This window comes from Nestor notabilis, unplaced genomic scaffold, assembly GCF_000696875.1.
Source record: "Nestor notabilis isolate BGI_N333 unplaced genomic scaffold, ASM69687v1 scaffold8347, whole genome shotgun sequence".
Taxonomy (NCBI): Eukaryota; Metazoa; Chordata; class Aves; order Psittaciformes; family Psittacidae; genus Nestor; species Nestor notabilis.
In genome coordinates this window covers 52,079-73,043 of record NW_009936015.1, presented here as the reverse complement: position 1 = coordinate 73,043, position 20,965 = coordinate 52,079, and the positions used below count along the sequence as shown (strand labels likewise).

The 20,965-nt window shown below is 37.5% G+C and overlaps 1 protein-coding gene across 1 annotated transcript in view; it reads left to right on the top strand.

Moving 5' to 3' along the window:
- Window positions 1–674: 674 nt before the first annotated feature.
- Window positions 675–20,965, top strand: part of SUCLG2 (succinate-CoA ligase, GDP-forming, beta subunit) — a gene marked incomplete at both ends in the record, with an annotated part of 48,812 nt that continues 28,521 nt past the window's right edge. Inside the window, one exon of the mRNA XM_010018121.1 lies at window positions 675–816. Within this exon, the coding sequence (XP_010016423.1) occupies window positions 675–816 (142 nt within the window). The remainder of the gene's footprint in view (window positions 817–20,965) is intronic.

The following is a 20,965-nucleotide window of genomic DNA, read 5'->3' as shown; positions in this document are numbered from 1 at the left end:
ACTGGCAAGCTGAGAATGGAAAGTAAATTCTTCTGACTGTTGTTGACCTTGCATGGCTGATGTGCTTGTGCTAGCATCCTTGACAAGACATACTTAGAAGTTCAACCAACTGAGCATATCTAACAGACCACCAAAAATACATATACTAGTACATATTTTCATACAAGATGATGCTAATTCCATGTCAAGTGTTTTTCTTCTTGGAGATGCTGCACTAAATGCTTAGAATCAGTAGAAATAATTTTAAATGCAAAAATTAAATGAAATTTAGTGTAAATAAGGGTACTTGATATGAAACAATGAAGTTTTAAGATAAGTCTGTTAATATTTTTATAGCACAGGATAACATAAAAACATAAACAGACTTCAGAGTTCAAGCCAAATTTGCCAATCTGTGTTGATATTAAATGCAAGACATTTTGTCAAGGCAAGAACATGCAGTGAACCTTGGGTAGCTTTAAAAAAAAAAAAGCAAAACTGTATCTTTCAGAGTACTTTGGATGGCCAAATGTTAAGAAAAGGCACTTGGGTTAATCAATACGTATTTTACCTTTTCCCTGAAACTGTTGTTTAACTGCTAGTTTGAGATAACCGTAAGGCGGAAGAGCTCACTTGGCTGTCTCATGAACTGTTCTTAATGAGCATTATGTTGTTTTCCCCTCTCGTTTTTCTAGGCTGTTCAATTAACCCCTCGACGATGGCTGAACCTGCAGGAGTACCAAAGCAAAAAAATAATGGCAGACCATGGGGTTACAGTTCAGAGATTCTTTGTAGCTGATTCTGCAAATGATGCCCTGGAGGCTGCTCAGAGACTAAGTAAGTTGACTGATAATGGGAGGAATCTGCTTCACCAGATAGCAATCTGGAAAAACAAATTGCTTTCTATTAAGTTCTACACTATCTACAAATTGATGCATATTGAAAAGCTTCGATATATGTTGTCCAGACAGCAAATATATGCTTAATTTTGTATGTGAACAGCAGTTTACAACAGCATTTAAACTTTATTTCTAAAATGTTTTGAAAGCAGCATGTGACATGAATTTTTTACTTACCATTATTTGTAATTCAGAATAACATCATGAGTGATTGCTGAGGAAAATTATTTCTTGTTGTGTATTTGATATAGTTTAAGGAACTGAGGTAAATGAACTTGATTTTCAAACAAAAATTTGCTCTTAAAAAGCAAAGGGAGAAAAAGGTTGTGGACTCTCAATTTTCAGATATTCTGAACCCAGTGGGACTCAGTCTCCTGTAGCTCACCCTGTTTGGACCTGGTGGGTTGGACTAGATGATCTCCAAAGGTCCTTGTAACCTCAACTGTTGTATGCTGCTTTGAAGAAATGAAAGAAGTACAAGAGAATTATATATGTGTATATTTATTTGTTCACATATATAGATAGGAAAAAAAAAAAGGTGAGTCCATCACAAAAGGACTTGACAGTGGCCTGGAGAGAAGACCATGCTTCTGGAACTTCATTTTGGATTCTCTGAAAACATCCTTGGTTTAGTGTGGTGAACATAAGATGAAAATGTGGGTCAGAAATTAATTTATCTAATACCTTTTCTCGCAGTAGGAAATGCACAGAAGTGTGTTTGTCATCCAGTTCTAACTCTGAAAGAAGTTTTCTAATATAGTAGAAACAGTAGTTTGCATGGTTTCCTCTTTTCATTTAGCTTTTGTTAATATATTGCACATCAAAATGCCAGAGGCCAGACATTATTGTAGTCTAATTGTGTAGGAACAGGAAGCTTTTTTGTTTTATGTTTTATGCTTTACATAATGCACAAGCCACTTAGTTAAATGCATTTCAGTTTTGCACACTGGAAGGTAAATTAACACAACTTACATCAGAGTCTCATCAGATCTCAAGTAGCTGAATACCATTAGCATAATGGCTTGCTAAATATCTATAACTTAAGGTGATACATTTTTCAGCAGTTAAAGCCTTCTTATGACAACAAATATATTTGAAACAAAAACAATCAGTGTAACTGTTATGGTCATTTGGCAGTGCCAAATGAAAGATGCTGACACAAAGCAAAGCTCATAAAATGGGAGGGTTTCCTCATGTCAGGATGTCTGAGAAAACCAAAAAATGCCATCTGAAGCTGGGGCAGGTTTTTGCAGATCTTACTTTAACTCTCCTCTTCATGACTGAACCCATAAATGGGTTGGTCTGTCCCATAACTATTACTGGTATCAAGCTCTCTACCTGTTTGGAGAAATAAATTACTCTTTTAAAGGCAGTTAACCTCTTGTGTTTTGTGATGCAAAATACAAATAACCTCTGTAACTTGCTTGCTTTGCAAATTAAAGACACACTGGTCTATTAAAAAAAAAGTGTTAAAATTTAAATAAAAGTAAAATCTAAAACAAAAAATATTTGCTAATGAAACTCTATAAGGCAAAATGTGTTTATTTTAACTGAGTTGGCTTGTTAACACTTCAGAAATTGTAAGTCAGTGATTCCTTTCTTCATTTTATGTAACTGCATTCAACCATGCTGCATGACTGGGTGTTAAAGAATGGTGGTTTATAGCATGGAAGCTATTTCTTGTTGAAATAGTTGACGCTCCTTTTATCCACTAAATAATTAACAACATCCTTGTAATCATTCTGAGACTGTGCTGCTGTTGTACTTTTAACATGCACTTTGGAAACTAAGCATCAGGAACACCAGATTTGATACTGTGGTCATTGTTGTTCTGAGATTTCATCACATTTATCTTCTTTATGATCCTTCACACTAGTCATATCTCTGTCACTCAGGTTTATCTGCACAATTTGGTATGGGCTGCTGTCTTCTGAATATGCAGCCACACAGAGTAAAAAGTTATGAGCAAAACAAAAAACTTCAGCCTACAGGAGGCACAAAATACTTTTCAAATAAAAAAACCTAATGGAGGTGGCTGTGGGATTTCTTGACAGACAGGCATTCTGCAGTGAAAGATGGTGAAAGGAGAGGCCAATCACCCCTGCCAAGTACTGCTCAAAAATCTGGTGGTTTAGATGCTGTATGCCACATTGCAGCTGTCCTTAACTTTTCTTTCTGCAAAGAAGAAAGGATGCTTGCCAACATATTTTAAAGATAAAAATAGACTAAAGTTATCAAAACTTGAAAGTCAGAGGTTCAGTATTTTTCTTGTGAGAGGAGGTTCTTTCTATAGACCTGTCATCATGAATGCAGCAGAAACAATAATTTTCCTTGAGAATCTTAGAGCATTACATCACTCACATGGGCCTGTGTGTGTGATAAAGGGGTGCAGATAAAGGAATAGAAATTCCTGACATGGGAGTCTGGAATTCACAAATTAATTTCACAAAATACTACATGCTTGACAGAGGTGAGTGCTGCTGCAGTGCCTGCAGTCACCTATTTTGCTATTGTTGGATTTCCTTTTGATGCAATGGAAAGAGATGGGATTAGATAATCCTTGCTGCTGTCTTCACTTGTCAGTAAGGTGTTAATGCATGTGTTCTCGAAAGGGTTTGCCTTCATCCAGTATCAGCGCTTTAGTTATAATTTGCTCATTTCCTCTGTTGTACTCTCTATTTTTATTAATATGTACACTGAATACACAGAATGTTAATTTTCTCAGAGTTTCAAAACTTACCAACAGCACAAAGGCAGTCTACAAGGAATTTTTAATGGAATTAAATCATTTCCTCTGTTGTACTCTCTATTTTTATTAATATGTACACTGAATACACAGAATGTTAATTTTCTCAAAGAGTTTCAAAACTTACCAACAGCATAAAGGCAGTCTACAAGGAATTTTTAACGGAATTAAAGGATTGATTTCCCCCACCCCCACCCCTTCAAAGATAAGAATGGCAGATGTGAAGAAAATTAAAATGACATCACTAATATTGACTTCAAAAGAAGTTGTACACAATAAGGAATACAGAATTAGGCCCCAAGGAATTCATTGCCCTCTATGTGCTAAGCAGTTTTCAGGTGTAACTCTTGCAGAGCAGGGGATATTTACAGAATACCAAGAAATGCAGTCACAGAGGGTTTTGTTTCATGTTAAAATTCCTAGTGTTTTCAAGAGAGAAAAGAAAGAGACATTGTACTGTTTTGCTACAACACTGCGGCCTTGCTTGATCTGCCATCTGAAGAAACACAACCTGTAAACAAGTTGTTACAGTTCTAGTGCAGGTATTTAACAGAACAAAGGGCGATAGTTGGGAGCTGAGTTTTTCTTTCTGAGATGTAAGATCATCTGGCTGTTGCAGTAACTCACAAGTCTTCTGATCTGGTTCTCACTTAATGTAGTGGTACATTAAAGGCTTATTTAGCCAGAGAAGACGTTTCATAGAATTGTAGAATACCAGATTGGGAGGGACCTTAATGATCACCTGGTCCAACCTTTCTGGGCAAAGCATGGCTTAGACTAGATGTCCCAGCACACCCTGCCCAGCCAAATCTTGAAAGTGTCCAATGTTGGAGAATCCATCACTTCCGTGGGGAGATTATTCCAATGGCTGATCATTCTCATTGTGAGAAAAAATTTCTTCTGTGTCAAGTTGGAATCTCCCCAAGATTAACTTGTGCCCGTCACCCCTTGTCTTTTCCATATGACTTCTTGTAAAAAGGGAGCCTTTCATCCTGTTTCTTTTCTTCATACTGTACTACCTGACACAAGGAAAAATTCCTTATATATGCATACATATACCCACACTCTTAGGGTCTGTATTGGGCAGATGCACTGTGCAGCATTTCAGGGTCCATCATTTTCTCTAGCCTTCTTCACCAAAGGCCCTTAAGTGTGCTTCAGCCCATGCACTGTTCTTTAAGTTCTGCCTGGTGGAGAAATTATTAAGGGAACCATCATTGTAAACTAGTAGGTGGATAAAACTGAAAGGGATTATAATTATGTTGGAGGGTGTTACTATGTGCTGTCAGTTGGCTCTTTGAATCAGTAGAGAGCTTACAGAGGTGGTTGAAAATGCTGACAATCCTAAATCAATGCTGGAAACTTGGCATGCGTTTCTTTTTGTGATTTTTAACAAAAGCAATAGAGTGCTGCCTGTTGCCACTTGGAGTGTTTCATTACGTTTAGGAATCAGTCAGGTGCAGTGTTCGCACTCTATCGCGGAGAAATGCAGTTGAATTGAGTGCAAGGCTTTTAGTCACTCTTGGTTAAAAAAAATAGGTATGACAAAATATAGTTTCTGCATGTCCTATTTCCATTGCCTTATGCATGAAGGAACTTATAAAATTTGGCTTTGGACCGAAGGCATGCTTTTTATGTCAGGCTGGAGAGGTAAACATATATTTTAAAGAGAACAGAAGAGGTTTATTAAAGCCTCTTTCCATGAGGTCATTTACCTGTCACCTATTCACCGCTTTCCTGAATATTGAAAGAGTTCTCAGCCACGTGATCACCAGTCTCCTTCAGCCTGCTGGGTTTTTTACCTTAGCTGTGTTTAATTTAGATGGAAGGCCGCATTTTTAGATGCAGTTTTAGATCCCTTATCTGAAAGTTCATCTCTCCAATGCAAGTTGAGAAAACCACTTGAAAGCAATTTGTGTTTAGAAAGGATCAGAAATTGATCTTTAGCTTGGTAATGTCCTTTTTGTATAGATTATGAAGAAATTGTTGGTGGGAATGTTGTCTGCATTTAATGTAAACTTTTATGTTAGGAAAAATGAAAAAGATCCTTGAACCTGACATTTTTGGGGATATTAGAGATGTGATTTTAGGTTCTTTTTTGTTACACCAGGAAGAGCTTTTCTATTAGTATCCTGTACAGAGACCAGCTCTCTTGTAAGGTTGTATTTAAGTAACTCAATTTACTCCCCAATTTTTGAGATTGTTGGCTACTTAGCTTTTTTTTTTACTGTCATGTGCTTTGCTTACATGATTGAATTCCCTTTTTTCCCTCACATCAGGATAGGTAGCAGAGGAATTGCCTCCTGCATTGCTGTGATTTCTGTGTTTCTTTACATTGTATGGTTCACTGTGTAGTAATAATTTTTTACCTGTGCGTAATGAGTTATTTCTCAAATCCCTCTATATACTTTGTGGTTATAACTAGTTATTTTTTAGAGCCCCTTGGATTATGTTTCTCTGCATATGTTGAAAAATCATGTGCTGCTGAAATAGCATTCCATGGAGCTGTATGCAAAGAACTTGCTTGCTGTTAAGGAACAGCTCTCCCATAAGTCCTCTTATTTTCTCTGACAGCTTTTATTAAAGTTCCTTACGCTTAAATTATGACTTTATGAAACTATTCTTTCAGGCAAAATAATGCTGGAAGTTATTGACTAATATGATTCTTTTCTCAAATGGGTAAGTATTTAGAAAACAACCTTTTAAATTTAATAGAGAAGTAGTGGTGGATGAGCTGCCTTTGGACCACGTCAGCATTACTGAGCATGAGTGTTTCTCTATTCTGTTTAGCAGGTTTTCAGCTAATGATTTGCTTTGTCTGAGTGGTGAAATCTAAGACTGTCCTGGGTTCAGCTACAGCAGTCATTTTTTCTCCTTCTTAGTAGCTGGTGCAGTGCTTTTGACTTTCAGTCTGGGAACAATGCTGATAACACCGATGTTTTTAGTTGTTGCTAAGTAATGTTTACTCTGACCAAGGACTTTCTCAGTCTCATGCTTTGCCAGAGAGGAGGGGAAGCCAGGAGGAAGCAGAGGCAGGACACCTGACCCAAACTGGCCAAAGGGGTATTCCATACCACAGCACGTCATGCCCAGTATATAAACTGGGGGGAGTTACCCAGAAGGCCAGATCGCTGCTCGGGTCGGGCTGGGTATCGGTCGGCGGGTGGTGAGCGGTTGTGTCCTTTTCCCTTGTTATTCCTCTTATCATTATTACTGGTAGCAGTAGTGGTTTGTATTATACCTTAGTTACTGGAGAGCTGTTATCTCAACTCGTGGGAGTTACATTCCTTCGATTCTCCTCCCCATCCCTCCGGGAGCGGGGGGAGGAAGGAAAAGGGGGGGAGTGAGCGAGCGGCTGCGTGGTTCCAAGTTGCCGGCTGGGCTTGAACCACGACAAAGACCAAAGCAGATCTGCATTTTCTAACAACTTCTCAATAATAGGAAATACCTGTTAATACTCTGTTACTCCTAGTCTTCATAGGCACCTCTTGAATGCATCCACTTCAGAGCTCCACAAAATTTGCCATCACCTGTGGTTTTAATCACTTTCTGTCCTTTGCTCAATTTCCTCTCATTTCTCAGAGCCCTTTCCACGTTGCATCCATTTTCTCTTGTTTCTTTCCAAGGCCACTTTGTGAGTTCTGATTGAGAACAGCCTCTTCCTTTTTTGTGCTAAACAGTCAGTTGGATCTTATCCTACTTAGAAGGAGCTGCCAAATGGCAGTTGTGTACTGTTAAAAGTCACTGTTGGTGTGCATGCCTTTTTCTGCTTGCTGAAGTGCTTTGCTTAGACCACTATTCACTTGACATAGTGGTTATAGCAGTGAATGTTTCCGTGTGTGATCAGAAGACAAATAACGATCACTACTAGCTCAAATACTATTTTTCCTGTATTTTTCTGCTTTGAAATGGTTTGATTTTTGGAAAATTTTTCTAAATTTGAGTGTTATGTCAACAATTTACAAAATCTCACTCGTGTCTGAAAGTGATGAAGATAATAAACCAGAGTAAAAGTTATGAAGGCAGCACCTTGTTGGTTAAAGTTATTTAAAGTAATTTTTTGTGGGAAGCTTAGTAATCAATACACCAGTGAGCCAATTTACTTACCCCATTTACTGCATGGAAAATCAGAGGAGTGAGGAATGGTGTTAAAAGGTTGTGCTCACTGAAACCTGCTTTACTAGGGATTTTGTTAGAAAGCTGTGGTGAATTTGCTGTGATACAGCTAAAGTGCAAAGCTGGAGTATTGTACCTATTCAGTAGTAGCTCTGTTTATGGACATTCTTCGTTTGCTCTCACATTGCTTTTAGGTGCTTTAACTTAATCCGTCCTGGAAGCTAAACCACACAAAGGCACTATTAAAGTGGAATTAGGTTTTCCATGTGAGGATTTCTTACACAATGGTTGTTCACACTGCTGTGTAGCAGGACCTTTCTCCCTGGACCTGAGCCCTAAAATACTGCTGCTTTCGCCTCTTTGTGTACATGTTTTGTTTGGTTGGTTTTGAATCTTGTAATTCCTGTTTATTTTCCCACCCCCTTGCTGCCCTCCTTCCTTTGTGTTTCATGCTCAGAAACTTTATTTCACCGAGGCTGCTGAGAAGTGGCAAAATTTTAAGTGCAGCAGTATTTAAGCAGTGCATTATCCTTGGTAAACCCTGCAAGGGGTCTCTCAATTAGCTTTACTGCATGCCCCATTCCTTCTCTTCAGCTTAGTAATATTATTCCACATAAGCCCTTGGCACCTGCGTGAAAAACAGGCAGTTGTCTAACACCACACGTCTTTGTCTGTAATGGCCACGTGTTGCATCCTGCATGCCAGAAAAAGAGGCAAAACCCCTTCCAGCTTCCCTAACTGCGATTTTGAGTTTTGTTCTATTTGAAACAAAATAAAAGATTTTTGTTAAAGCTTAACACTGGGTGTATTGTGGTGTTTCATGTTGAACCCTTCCAGTTCAAGTCAAATTACAAACTGTTTTAGAGATGGAAATTCTTTGAAGGACCCTCTGTCTCATGAGGAATTAGGGAAATAGTTAATTTCAAATGCATTGTTATGAAAAAGCAAATCTGGTTTGTTTTTTTTATCTGTTCCCTTTGTTAGAAATTACATGCTGAGTGTGAGTCAGTAAATGCAAGCTCGAGACTGCTTACAGTAGTTGGGTATTTTATGACCATTCTTCGTCACCAAATGTCTTCATATTCAATAGATTTATAGTAATCTGAGTAATGGCTAGGGGGCTAACAAATCAAAATCTCATTTCAGATGTTTGACACTAATGTTGTGCTGACTTATTGTTCTCTGTGTTGGATTTCTGATCAAATTACCAGAACAGCTACTTGGAAGTAACAACACAAAGCAAAAAAAACGAAACACCAAAACTCTAGAAATGGGGTACTGAATTTTATATTTAATGTGTGGCACAGGAAGTGGTCATTTACAAATTCCAGTTGCGTTAAATGTACTAGTGGATTTTTGTTTGTAAAAGAAGGAGCTGACAGAACCTATAGCTCTTGATTCAGGAATTGCTACGGATTTCACAAGGAAGGTACAACTTGACTGCTGGTATTTATTCCAGTCTTGTCACACCATATTTTATAGTTCTTCAAGGTAGTTTTGCAGCTGCAAAACAATAACCAGATGCATAATTGAGAAGCAGCTGCATGAAATGTTCATGTTTTTATGCATAAAATCAGACCCATTAGACACGCTTTATGTCTAAGGTATGAAACACTGAACAACATTGGTTTTCTGCAGTACTAGCAGCTGTGTAAAGGAGAGAAATCACACCTTCTACACTCTCTCAATGCCCATCTGCTTCTAGATATTTGGGGGCCAATTACTGTCTGAATTTCTTGGGTTTTGTTTTCCTTGTTTTTTACACTGGCTTGTGTTGGAATGTATGTGATAAAGCATTTACTTTGGTGTTAATTTGCAAAACTCTTGTAAAAATCCATCTGTAACACCGAATAGTCTTTTTTTCTAATTTATTTATTTTTTCCCAAATCACCTGTGTTTATAGCTGCTGTTTGTATCTGAATGCCACAGTGTATCCCCTTCTGGGAATATCTGTTCCTGATGGAAGGTAAATGAGTTATGCTTGTTTATTTAGGATTCTGCCATCACTAACTGCATGTGTTTCAAGGCAGAACTGAATCCAGATGTTTCATTTGATATAAACTACAACACTGTTGAAAGAAATACCAGGTTATTTGAACAATTATTTAGTTGGCATTTGTATTTAGCAAAGCGTGTGGGAGGAGGTATAAAATGCTGATTATTGTCCACCAATGTGTCTCTCACAGTTGAGAATTCTCATATTCCCTGAGAAGCCTGATGTACATGTTTATTTAAAAGAAACCTGTATGTTGATAGTGACTATATCTTAACACATTTTGGTGAGATCTTCTGTATGATTAGTCTCAGTAGGTAATCCCTTGTATAAGGGTGTCAAATATGTAGTTGGCACTTACGTCTGTAAAATGTGGGGGTTTTAAATTTAAACTTTTTGATGGAAGTACTAGTAGCAAAATCGTGTTGAATTGAATTAGTATAAAATTGAAGAGTGGAATGATGGCAGTCTAGAGAAGAAGACAGTTTATAATTACCCCCTTTTGTAGTATCTGTTAGGTCCTTACAAGCAAAATTCTTTCATGTTGTCAGTAGTTTATTAGTAAGTTCTTCGGAGAAATATATAACCTCTTCCCTTCTCCATACTGTGAGCATTTTTGTCCCTGAAACTGATGTTATTTGAGGCTGCATTTTCATCTGCAAAGGGGGCAAATACAACATTAGCTCTGGTTAATGTCGTATTTGCCCCTCATCACTTCTTGATGTGTGAAGAGATGTTTCATTTCATAGTCAGGCCTTGGATAACTGGCACAGTAAAGAACAGAAGGAACTGGGCTAGATTTAGAGAGAGTAAAACTTGAAAACCTCACTATTTGTAAAGTTTTGAGTAGTGATAAGTTCCTTCAAATTAATAATTAAACTTGTGCTGAAAAACTAGTTCTTATTCAGGTGCCTTTTTTTTTAGCTGAATTCTGAGGTTTTGCTCAATCATTTACCATTTCTTTTGCTGAGTCTTTAAAACAACAGTTCCGTTCTGCCCTACTTTGATACTATTGTAATTTCCCTTATCTCCAGTAGTGCCCTCCAGGTGATGCAGGGTACAGCAGGAAGGTCCTTTCCATATAACCACTGTCCCTATGTAATTTGATACGGGAAATTGCATTTTTTTCTTTTTCTTTTTTTTTTTTTTTTTTTAATCTATCAATTGTTTCTGTTAAATTTGTTACACCTTTTGTCTTTATAGAATAGGTGGTGGTTTTGGATGAGCTGTGATTAATGTGTAAGGATATAAGCTTGTACATTTGCTATAGAAGCACATGGTTTTCAACCAAGCTGGAAATCTCTCGCAGCTGGCCTTTCATATATATACATATATATATATATACTTTTCTGTATAAACCTCAGAGAAGACGCAGCATACAGCCTCCATACCATGAGTTCCTTCCCCTCTTTTCCTTCCTCAGCCTCCTCTGGTCATGAAGTAATATTAAGTAGTATTTTGCAAAGGGTAGTATGACTTGCAAGGGCTTGTTTTATCTTTGAAGATGGGAGCAATTGACAAGCTGATACTCTGAATACATCAGCAGTTGTGAAGTATGATCATAAGAGGCTGTAATTATTATTTTCTTTCTGTTAGATAATCTCTACCTAAAGTGGTAAGAGCAGTTTTTGAAGCAGAGGATGTTCTGACATTTCGTTAATCTGCTATTTCATATTTGAGAAAGTGCTGTGAATTTAAAATATATTTATCTACATTTCTTCAAATATTTGCAGTTTAAGAAAAGTAAAATATTTCAACACACTTATGAATATGGAATGTGTCTTTTTAACCCTGCTGGATTCAATTGGGAGATATTATCTGACTTCCAGCATCACAGTATATTTTAGATATAGGCTCTAACCCTTGAGAATGTCATCAAGAAAAACATTCGGTGAGAATCATGTTCAGGTTAGTTCCAGAAATGAGCCGTGCTCATATTTTAAGTGATTTTTGTTTTATTAAGAAAAACCTGAAGTGGACAGTTTTACCCCTATGTGGTATATACTCCACCCTGTCCTACAGTTAGAGTCAGCAATTGTTTCTTGCTTCATTATGGAGAACATTTTTCTTGCACCTCCCCTGGGCTTAGTTGGACTGGTCACCTGAGTAAGATAAATAAGGCCAAACTTCAGGCTGTAAATCTTAAATATATTTATTGTTCTAAATGCTTAAGAGCAGCCCTAGATTATTTGCAGAAAGAGGAAAGGAAGGCAGCCATGTAAAGTGTACTGTGTAAATAGTTAACGACATAAGGTCACTGTGAAGATTCACCATTACTGCATTGTACTTCCCTCTACTCCCTCCAAGTTTTATCCACCTATTCCTCCAGTTATTCATCTGTGTATTTTAGTACCAGGTTTCCTAACCTTAGTGTATGTGAGTATTGTGCTCCACTGAAGATTATTGTCTTCAGTAATCCTGATCCTGTGTATGTCCAACACCCCCTTTTACACAGGTTTTTGTTTCAGCTCATTAAATGTCAGTGTGGTTGATTTTCTTATTGGCCTTTCCATGTTTTATGTTCAGTATAATACAGCTTTTGTTTCGGATATATTGGAATAAAAGCAGAACAAAAGGAACTCGAGACTGATTACTGCAAATTTAGGTATCTTAGAAAAAACTGTGCTTATAAAATGTTTTTCCCTATAAATACAGGCTTATGTCTCATGCCATAACGTAATCTGCTATTTAAATATGGTGATTAACTTATGCTATAAATAACTTATTTTTATCTTTTGAGTGACTTTCCTATTTGAAGTACGTATGCTGATAGTGTTTACTTAGTTGTTTCTTTGATCAATAAGCAGCGAAGTTAGATGCTTAAAGATGTTTTTGCAATGAAAAGTTATTTTCCAATTTTGAGATGAAAAAATGGGATGTATTTTTGTATTTTATGTTGTTGGTTTCCAAGATGAGACTCTTGTGTCTTTTGAGTTTATTCAGCTTTGTGCCTCTTTTCACAGTTTTCATGCTATGGGTTCTGATTTATGGCTGGTTTTTTACATTGAGTTTTTGACAGTTAGTATCCTGTAAATAGTGTTATGTATGCCCTTCCTTAGACTGTAGTAAGCATTCCTTCAGAAACTCTAGGCTGATGAAGAAACAAAATAAACCAGTCAAGTTTAATACTAGAGGGAGATTTTGAAGGGCGAAGGTTCAGAGGTAATTTAACAGGAGCTGCATATCACTGAATATATCTTTATGATGTGATAGTTGTCAGTTGTGCAGAAATGAATGCGATTAGTGCAGTTAGCAGCAGGTAGGGCAATGTTAATTATATGTGCTCTTGTCTCTCTATGAATTGTTTTAGCTATTTAGATCATTCTTCTTATGCATCTTATTAGGTAAATTACACCACAGGAGACTTTGTGAGGGTTGACTGTGACCCATATTTACACAGATGTAGTTTATGCTGCTTCAAATACAAGTTCTGAATTGACCTCAGAATGAGAAAGCTGGAATGGAAGAGGTGGCAGATGCATGAACAAAAAGTTTTAGTCTTTTAAAGAAAAATTGCCCTATTCTATACCTGACACTTCAGTAAAATCTGGTAGTATTGTGGTATATAGTAATGTATATACTATATATATGCATATATATACACATACATATACACACATAGTAATGTACTATAGCATTCTTTTCAGCACTTACCTCTTCTAATTTTTTAGAATACTGGGAGACAGTATGAAGTGACTCTGTGCAGGAACTGAGAAGTGGATTTTCTGATGTGGTAAAACAACTTACTGACCCTAAGTTAATGAAATATTAACCAGTTTTGAACAGTTGTCAGGATGTCAGAGCATCTGGTTTTGAGGATTCACACAAGGAGCCATTAGGATAGTGCTTGAATCACGTATTTGTCATTTAAATAGCAGATTAGCTAAACCTATCACCTCTCAGCTGGACTGTGGTTAAAAAGCTGGTGTACAGATATGATCATCTGCTGCTGCCAAGTTCAACACAGATTTGATTCACAGTCCTGCTCATCTGAAGCTGAGAATTTGCTGAATGGTAGCACTGTGCATTAAGAATGGGAACATTTGAGATGTTGAAGAGGGACTCTTCATCGGGAACTGTAATGATAGGACAAGGGACAATGGTTTTAAACTTAAACAGGGGAAGCTCAGGAGGAAGTTCTTTACTGTGAGGGTGGTGAGGCACTGGAACAGGTTGCCCAAAGAAGTGGTAAGTGCTCCATCCCTGGCAGTGTTCAAGGCCAGTTTGGACAGAGCCTTGGGTGACATGGGCTAGTGTGAGGTGTCCCTGCCCATGGCAGGGGTTAAGAACTAGATGATCTTAAGGTCCTTTCCAACCCAAACCATTCTGTGATTCTATGTACTTACTCACCTGTTATTACAGTCCTTTTATAGCTTCAGTGTGGGTTCAAAACACCAAAATCAGCTGCACATTCTTTTTCTTCACCAACACAGTTGATGCTCATTCCAGTTACATTTTTACCCAGAAAAATCCACTTATCTGTGAGTGATTGAAAAAGCTCCAAATTCCATAGTTTGATAGGACTGCTCACTCATTGTGACATTTAGGCTGTGCAATAAAATATGTAGAATCCAAGTTCTGAGCATAATACCTACCTGTAAAGTCCCCACAGAGCTCATCTTGCAGTAAGCCGAAATGAAACAGCTTTGCTGATTCCAACATCATACTGAGATGCGTTTTTTCCTGTAAATGCTGACTGCGGAACCAGAAGCTAATGCCTCTCTATTGCTTTTACATTCATTTTTCTAGGCTAATTTAATGTTGCAAAACCTGAAAAACATGAAGTCTGGCTGTAATATATATTGTTACATCTTTTTGTTGAGGTAGTTATTGCTCCTTGAGACAAAAATGCTAAGCTGTTAGAACTGGCGAGTAGGATGTTTGTATTCCCTCAAAGGACTAGGAGAGGTCTACATGGGACAGGTTATTGCATGAAGAAGGCATGTAGGCTTCTAAATAACCAGTGCAGCACTACTAATAATTGAGACTTGCACCATGTGCTTCATGTCTGTAGGATTTTATGATTCATATAGCCAGCGTATGTAAGTGTATTTAGTGCTCTCTATATTTTAAACAAGTAAAAAGTGCCTTGTTTGATAGTAGAACTAGGTTGTCTTATGTATCCTCACTTCTCTTGCAAGTTCTAAAAAGGTAATCATATGTCTTTGGGAGAATCACAGTTTGTGTTCTTTGGATTTAAACTTGTCAGTGCTTGGCCTCACTACAGACTGTTTGGTCATAATTATACAGAATTTGGTATGCTATCCAGCAAGCTGTTCTGAACAAAATCCTGTGTGACAAATCAGTGCTGAGTTGATTCAAATGAAATGCTTGGGCAAAGCTGTTAAAGCCTTTCCAGGTTCACAGAAAAAGAGAGATTAGAATGACTGGAGCAGCCAAGAAAAGCACTGGAAAGCCTGCAGTAGGCAGGAGGTTCCTGTGTTTGTAAGTGAACATTTGTGAGGCTGTGTGTCCTCAGCTTTCCTCTGAGGTTCAAGAGCAGCACAGCAGTTTGTAGGCTCTGCTTTCTTCAAGGACTTAAGACTTTATGCAAGTAACACAGAACATTTTCAGTCCATGAGTACCAATAGTGCCTGGAGGTGTTGGGGAATGTCTTTGTTTCTGCCAGTATCAGTGCTTTATTCTGAAATGCAAGTTGTGAGCACAATCAAAAAAAATCATTAGTAACTTCAATAATTTAGGTTACACAGTGGGTTAAAATGTGTATTTAATAATAATAATAATAATTAGCATATTGGAGCACACAGTATTTCTTATTTGATGATTAACTGTTATATTCAAATAATATGGTAGTCATAAGTTTTGTATAGTTTGCAGAGTCTCAGAAGTTCTCAGACTTCTGAGCTTTTCTTGGCCTGCTTTGATTTACTTGTTTTAGCTGTTAACAGCAAACTTTGATTTTTACTGGGTTTCATTGTAGCAATATTCTTTCTAACTGACCAGTTATCTGTGGCTAAGTTGGTTTACTTTGCTTGTCTTTGATGCCACTATGGTTTTACAACTAATTTAATGATGCACAGGCTTGATGCTGGAGATCCCAGAGTTGTGAATAACTCACTGGTGGTCAGTTAAAGAAATGCAGACTGTGAGCAGGGTAAAACAGTTCTGGTGTTAAGAAGGAGAACAAGGAACTGGTATCTAATATCTGTAAAAGGCATTGTTCATAGTAAATTCAGGTGACCGTGGGCCATTAAGAAGTGAGAAAATTTTGTATCAGGATCCTAGAGTGAGGAAGAAAGTCATCAGAAGTAACATCATTATTTTTCTCAACAAAGGACTCCAGGTGATGATGACTTGCCTATAACAGCCCTAGACCAGAATGAAACTGTCAGCCTTAGGTCCCAGAAAAGCACTGGAAGGATGAGCGTAACACCAGGAACAGGGGTAGAAAATAGGAAATAGTTGTGTGATGACTGAAGCCACCTTATTATTGAAACATACAGGTATTTCTTGTTCTGTAACAAGTAAACCTGGAATATTGTTATACTTCAGGTATATTTTTGGCTTTATATGAATCTAAATATATAATCTGTGCTTTTTCTTTGCCCGTAAACAAGGTTTTGAGTGTAACCTTGCTAGTAGCATAGGTTTATGCAAACACCTAACAAGTATGACTGCTGCTTCCCTGGAGCTTAGTTTCTGTAAGTGCAGATGGCTTGTGAGGTGTGTGTGCTTCTCTGCAGGGGGCCAAGATTTGGGATTTTTAAGCACATCTCCCCCTTTTTCTGTTATGAAACCACAGTCAGTACACTGAGAGTGCTCCCCATTTGAAAATGCTTTTTTACAAGAACAAAAAGACAGTTTCTTTTGTATGTAAAGAAAGAAAAAGAGGCTTACGTGCGCAAGTGAAGGATCTTAAATAAAACATTGTCCTTTTTCTACTTCAGTTCAACTGGGAAAATCAATTTTTGGTTCTTCAACTGCAAAGAAAGATCAAAAGGAAAAACTGACAATCTAAACAAAGGGCAAGGTGATGTGGGCTGCTTGCACTCCTGTTCCCTGGTGTGCTTCATACAGGCACTTTTCCAAGCAGAATATATTTACAGAAGAATCAAGGGTATTTTTTTTCCCCTCTGAATCAACGATGTTAGGAGTAAAAGTGAGCTGAATATAAAAGTGAAAAAATACTACTTTATATTAATTTTGTGGAGTTCTTTGGTGCTAATACAGGCAATAGTTCTGATGTGTCAGGTTCCTCATTGCAGAATACTTATGTTTTAAAACATTATCATTGATTTTACTTTGCTAGAACTGGCCAAAGAATACTCAGTCCCATGTATAGTTGGAGAACATTTTTCTTGCTTCAGTGCTCTGCCAGCTACATATTTGAATCTTCGTATAAAAACTAATTTCAGTCACTGCGGGGGAAAACTTCATGGAGATTGTCTTTTCTGCTTCCTATTGAATCATATTTTTACCTTTAATAAATAAAACGTGATTTATTCTTATAGGCTCATATTTACAAGAGGAGGGCAGGAAAAGCAGAAGGGAGGAGTGTGAAAATTTTCTTTTAATATGCACAAAGAACAAACCACCTCAGACTGAAAATCCTTGGAAGAGCTTTTATGAAGAATATTCATTGCCTTCTGCATAAATGTAAAAAGTTGAAAATAATTACAGAAGTATTTTACTTCAGTGTATTTCCAGTTTTTGAGAGAATTGTTGCAGAGGCATCACTTTTGTAACTATACTATACATTAATTCAGTACTATAAGTGTAAAAAATAAACAGGCTGTGTCTGCACTGGGGTGTGTCTTTGCAGGCAAATATTTCTGTGTGTATGTTTTGTATCAGTATGTTTGGGTCTTTACCCGTGCAGGCAGAATGCATTTACACTTGGGACTCTGTACTTTGGCATGGCAGAGATGCAAATCACTGTCTACAGAATGCTCATTTCGAATACAGATGGTCTGAAGTTTCAAACCCAGCAACTGTAGCTAGCAGCTCTGGCATATCTTGGAGTCTGGTGTTTTCAGGGAAGGGTGCTTTGCACCATAGCATTTGAAAAGCACAATGTTTAGAAAATGCTTCCAAATGATTGATTCAAAATATCAGTGATTTATAAGGATTTCATAAAGGCCTGTGATTTTTTTGATCAAGACTTCCTCAAGCACTGAGAAGTTCCAAGAACTCCTCCTTCAGGTGTGTCCCATGAAAGCTTTGAAAGCAAATGCACTGATTTTTAGGCCTTAAATTTGGGTGCTTGTGTAATAGCTTTGCAAGGCTGATGTCAATAGTACATAAGCAATAAAAATCTGGCTGTGTATGTGTGATCTCTGTGGATTTTGGGCCTCTTCAAACTACTTGCAGCTTGTTTATTGTGGAGTTAAATCTTAACTTCTGATGACAAATAGCACTCTGAGTTAGGCGAGTGATAAGAAGCCACGTACTAAAATGATGAGTGTAGCAACGGAATGTGCCTGGTTTTCTAACTTTGGTCATTTGTGAATTTTTCTTTCTTTGTCTGTTCACTTGATTGTGTAACAAGATAGATCCTGGGGGATATGGACAGAAATCTGCCAGCCCTGTCCACGCAGTCTGTGATGTCATGGAGGTAGCGCTGTGGTACTTTATCACTTTGCCTCTTGGTGAGGCTCTCTGCTGCAAGTAATACAAGCTTAATTTTCAGTTTTATTTCTTGCCTTGTTTTTTCTTTCATTAGACTAAGACAGTTGAGAGCTTTATGAAAAGTTTATTGCACGGAGCACATATGACTAATATGGGTGGCCAAGGTCAGAGCCTCATATGACTTGTTCTCCCTATCAACACCTTTTCTGCACTGCTGGCTGAAGCTTTCCTCTAGAGCTGCACTGTACAGAGCTATGAAACAACCCACTCCTAGGGGAAATTACTTTATTTCACAACATGGTTCTGGTTCATCACTGATAGCCTTCTCTTGCTGCCGGGTCCCTTGTCCCTCTGCAGTTTTCCTAGGTTACAAACACATTGACAGTGCTTTGCCCTGGGGATAGTGGACCTTTATGCTTTGTTCTGTCTTGTGGGTTGGCCTTTTGGGATACTATACTGGCTGCCTTGAAGGGTGGAGCATTTCATTTTACAGGGGCCATTGTTCTGTGACATACTAGGGTTTTGTTTAAATCAATTTGCCTTCCAATAATGTTCCCTGTGCTGAAAACCCAGGAAACTGCTGGTATTTCAACTTTGCTGCAGGTTGTGAGTGGGACCCACCCTCAATTTACTTGCTGCTGCTTAAAAATTCCTTTAGCAAATGCAGACTTGGTTCTGCAAAAGTCAGCTGAGGTAATGTCAGAAAAGCAGTTTGGTGTTAGTCAATTGAAAGAAAACAACATGATTGGAGATGTTCAGCCTCAGATCAGTGGTAATAAAAGAAAATTATTGTGTGTGTTATCTGATTTCTTCTCTCATGTCTCCAATATGTTTGGCTTTAAAACTCTAGTCCAGAGGCTGTGCATCCGATTTACTTTGAAGAAAAATCTATTGATATCAGAACAGCCACGTTTGAGATGAATTTGAAAAACAGTCTTCCCTTGCGGAACAATAGGAATTTGTATATACAAAGAAGAAAAATATAATAGATTTTTGGCACTTTCTGTTTTAACACAAAGAAAACAAGGAATGATTTAGATTCAGGACATGTGTGAGAGATAATGTTTCTTGCGGGTGGAAATTGGAAAACTGTGAGTATGGTTAATAATTACTTTTATATCCTCAACTGAAATGAAATCAGTGATTGCTGTTAGAAATGTCACTTTGGGATAAATGAACGAAGTGTCATTTGGTCATACATCAAGACATACAACTTTAGCAGCAGTGTTTTGTCAGTAATTTAGTAGGTAAAATGCTGTTTTTCAATATTTGTTGGGAGTTAAAAACATCAATGAAGTTTATAATGTAACTGATGTACAGAGTAACCTTTGTCCTCCTTTTAGTTAACATTTGGGCTTTTTAAGGTGTATCCATTTTTCATTTCTTTCTGTGGAATTGTTAAAACTCAACCACTGGGATTCTCTTACTCTTTCATGCTTGGGACTGTATTTAGCAACCATAAGTGATTCTGGCTTTGCACTGCAAGCAGGTAACACAACCCTCTGTCCTCAGCCAGATAACTCATTACAGTACAACTCTTATGAGAAATGTGCAAAGGTGTATATCCTGGTGAATCAGATCATAAATTCAAGTCTTACAGCGACCTTGTAGGATGCACACTCTCCCATGGTTTTACTGGATAGGTAAAACTTGAACTAGAAAACACAGTTGTTTATATAGCCTTAATCAGCTAATTAGTTAGATGCCTCTTAAGATCTTCAGGAAATACTTAAATCTGCGCCCTCTTAACTGATGAAAACATGCACTTATGGGAGGTTACTTAGAAAATTGTTCCTCTTTGAGACTTCATATATTTTCTTCAGCAAAATAGGGCAGTTTAGTGTGAAAATCCAGGTTGCTGCCGCATACTTGCTACTGTTGTGTGTCATGTCCTAACTTCGATAGAATCATGTAGACCATGAGGCAAGTTCTTGCAAATCTAAAGCAAATGCTAGCATCGCTCAGTAACAGGGGAGTTTTTTAGAACAGGAACATCCTATTTCTTACACTGTGACAGACTTTCTAGATGTCTGTGTGGATTTGACACTGCCCCTTTATGACTGAGCTGTAAGATAAAAGAGTAACTACATCTTTTTGGCCTGCTGCAGGTTGATGAGATGTTAAACCTACCTACTTACTGTATGCTGTGGAAGCGTAGGTTTTGGGCAAAGATTGTTACAGTGGGAAACAATGTTGAGCATTCTGTTTTCTTAACAGCTAAATTTGTAAGTGCATATATGTGTGTACTTTATTTTGTAATATGTATCTTAATAGTCAGGCCTGTGCAGTCCTTGAGTATGAATCTTTCTAGATTATATTAGTGCTAGCTGAGGTTACTTGGAATATTTCTATATCTACTTGTGCAAACAGCAGTCAAATTGAGCTCTTTATAAAATAATATGAGAGCATTTTTCCCCCATTTTGTCCCTTCACTCACTGTAATTTTCATAATCTGTAACTTAAAGCATGTGTATTCCATTTTAAGTTTTTAGATCAATGGCATCTTTATGCTGGTAGATCTGCATATATGTGTGTGTATATAGAAGCAGTACATAGATGTTAGGGGGAAAAGATATTTCTGTGAATATGAATTTGAAAGACTGTTAGATTTTTCTTCTCTTTGGCTTACCTTCAGTAAAGCCT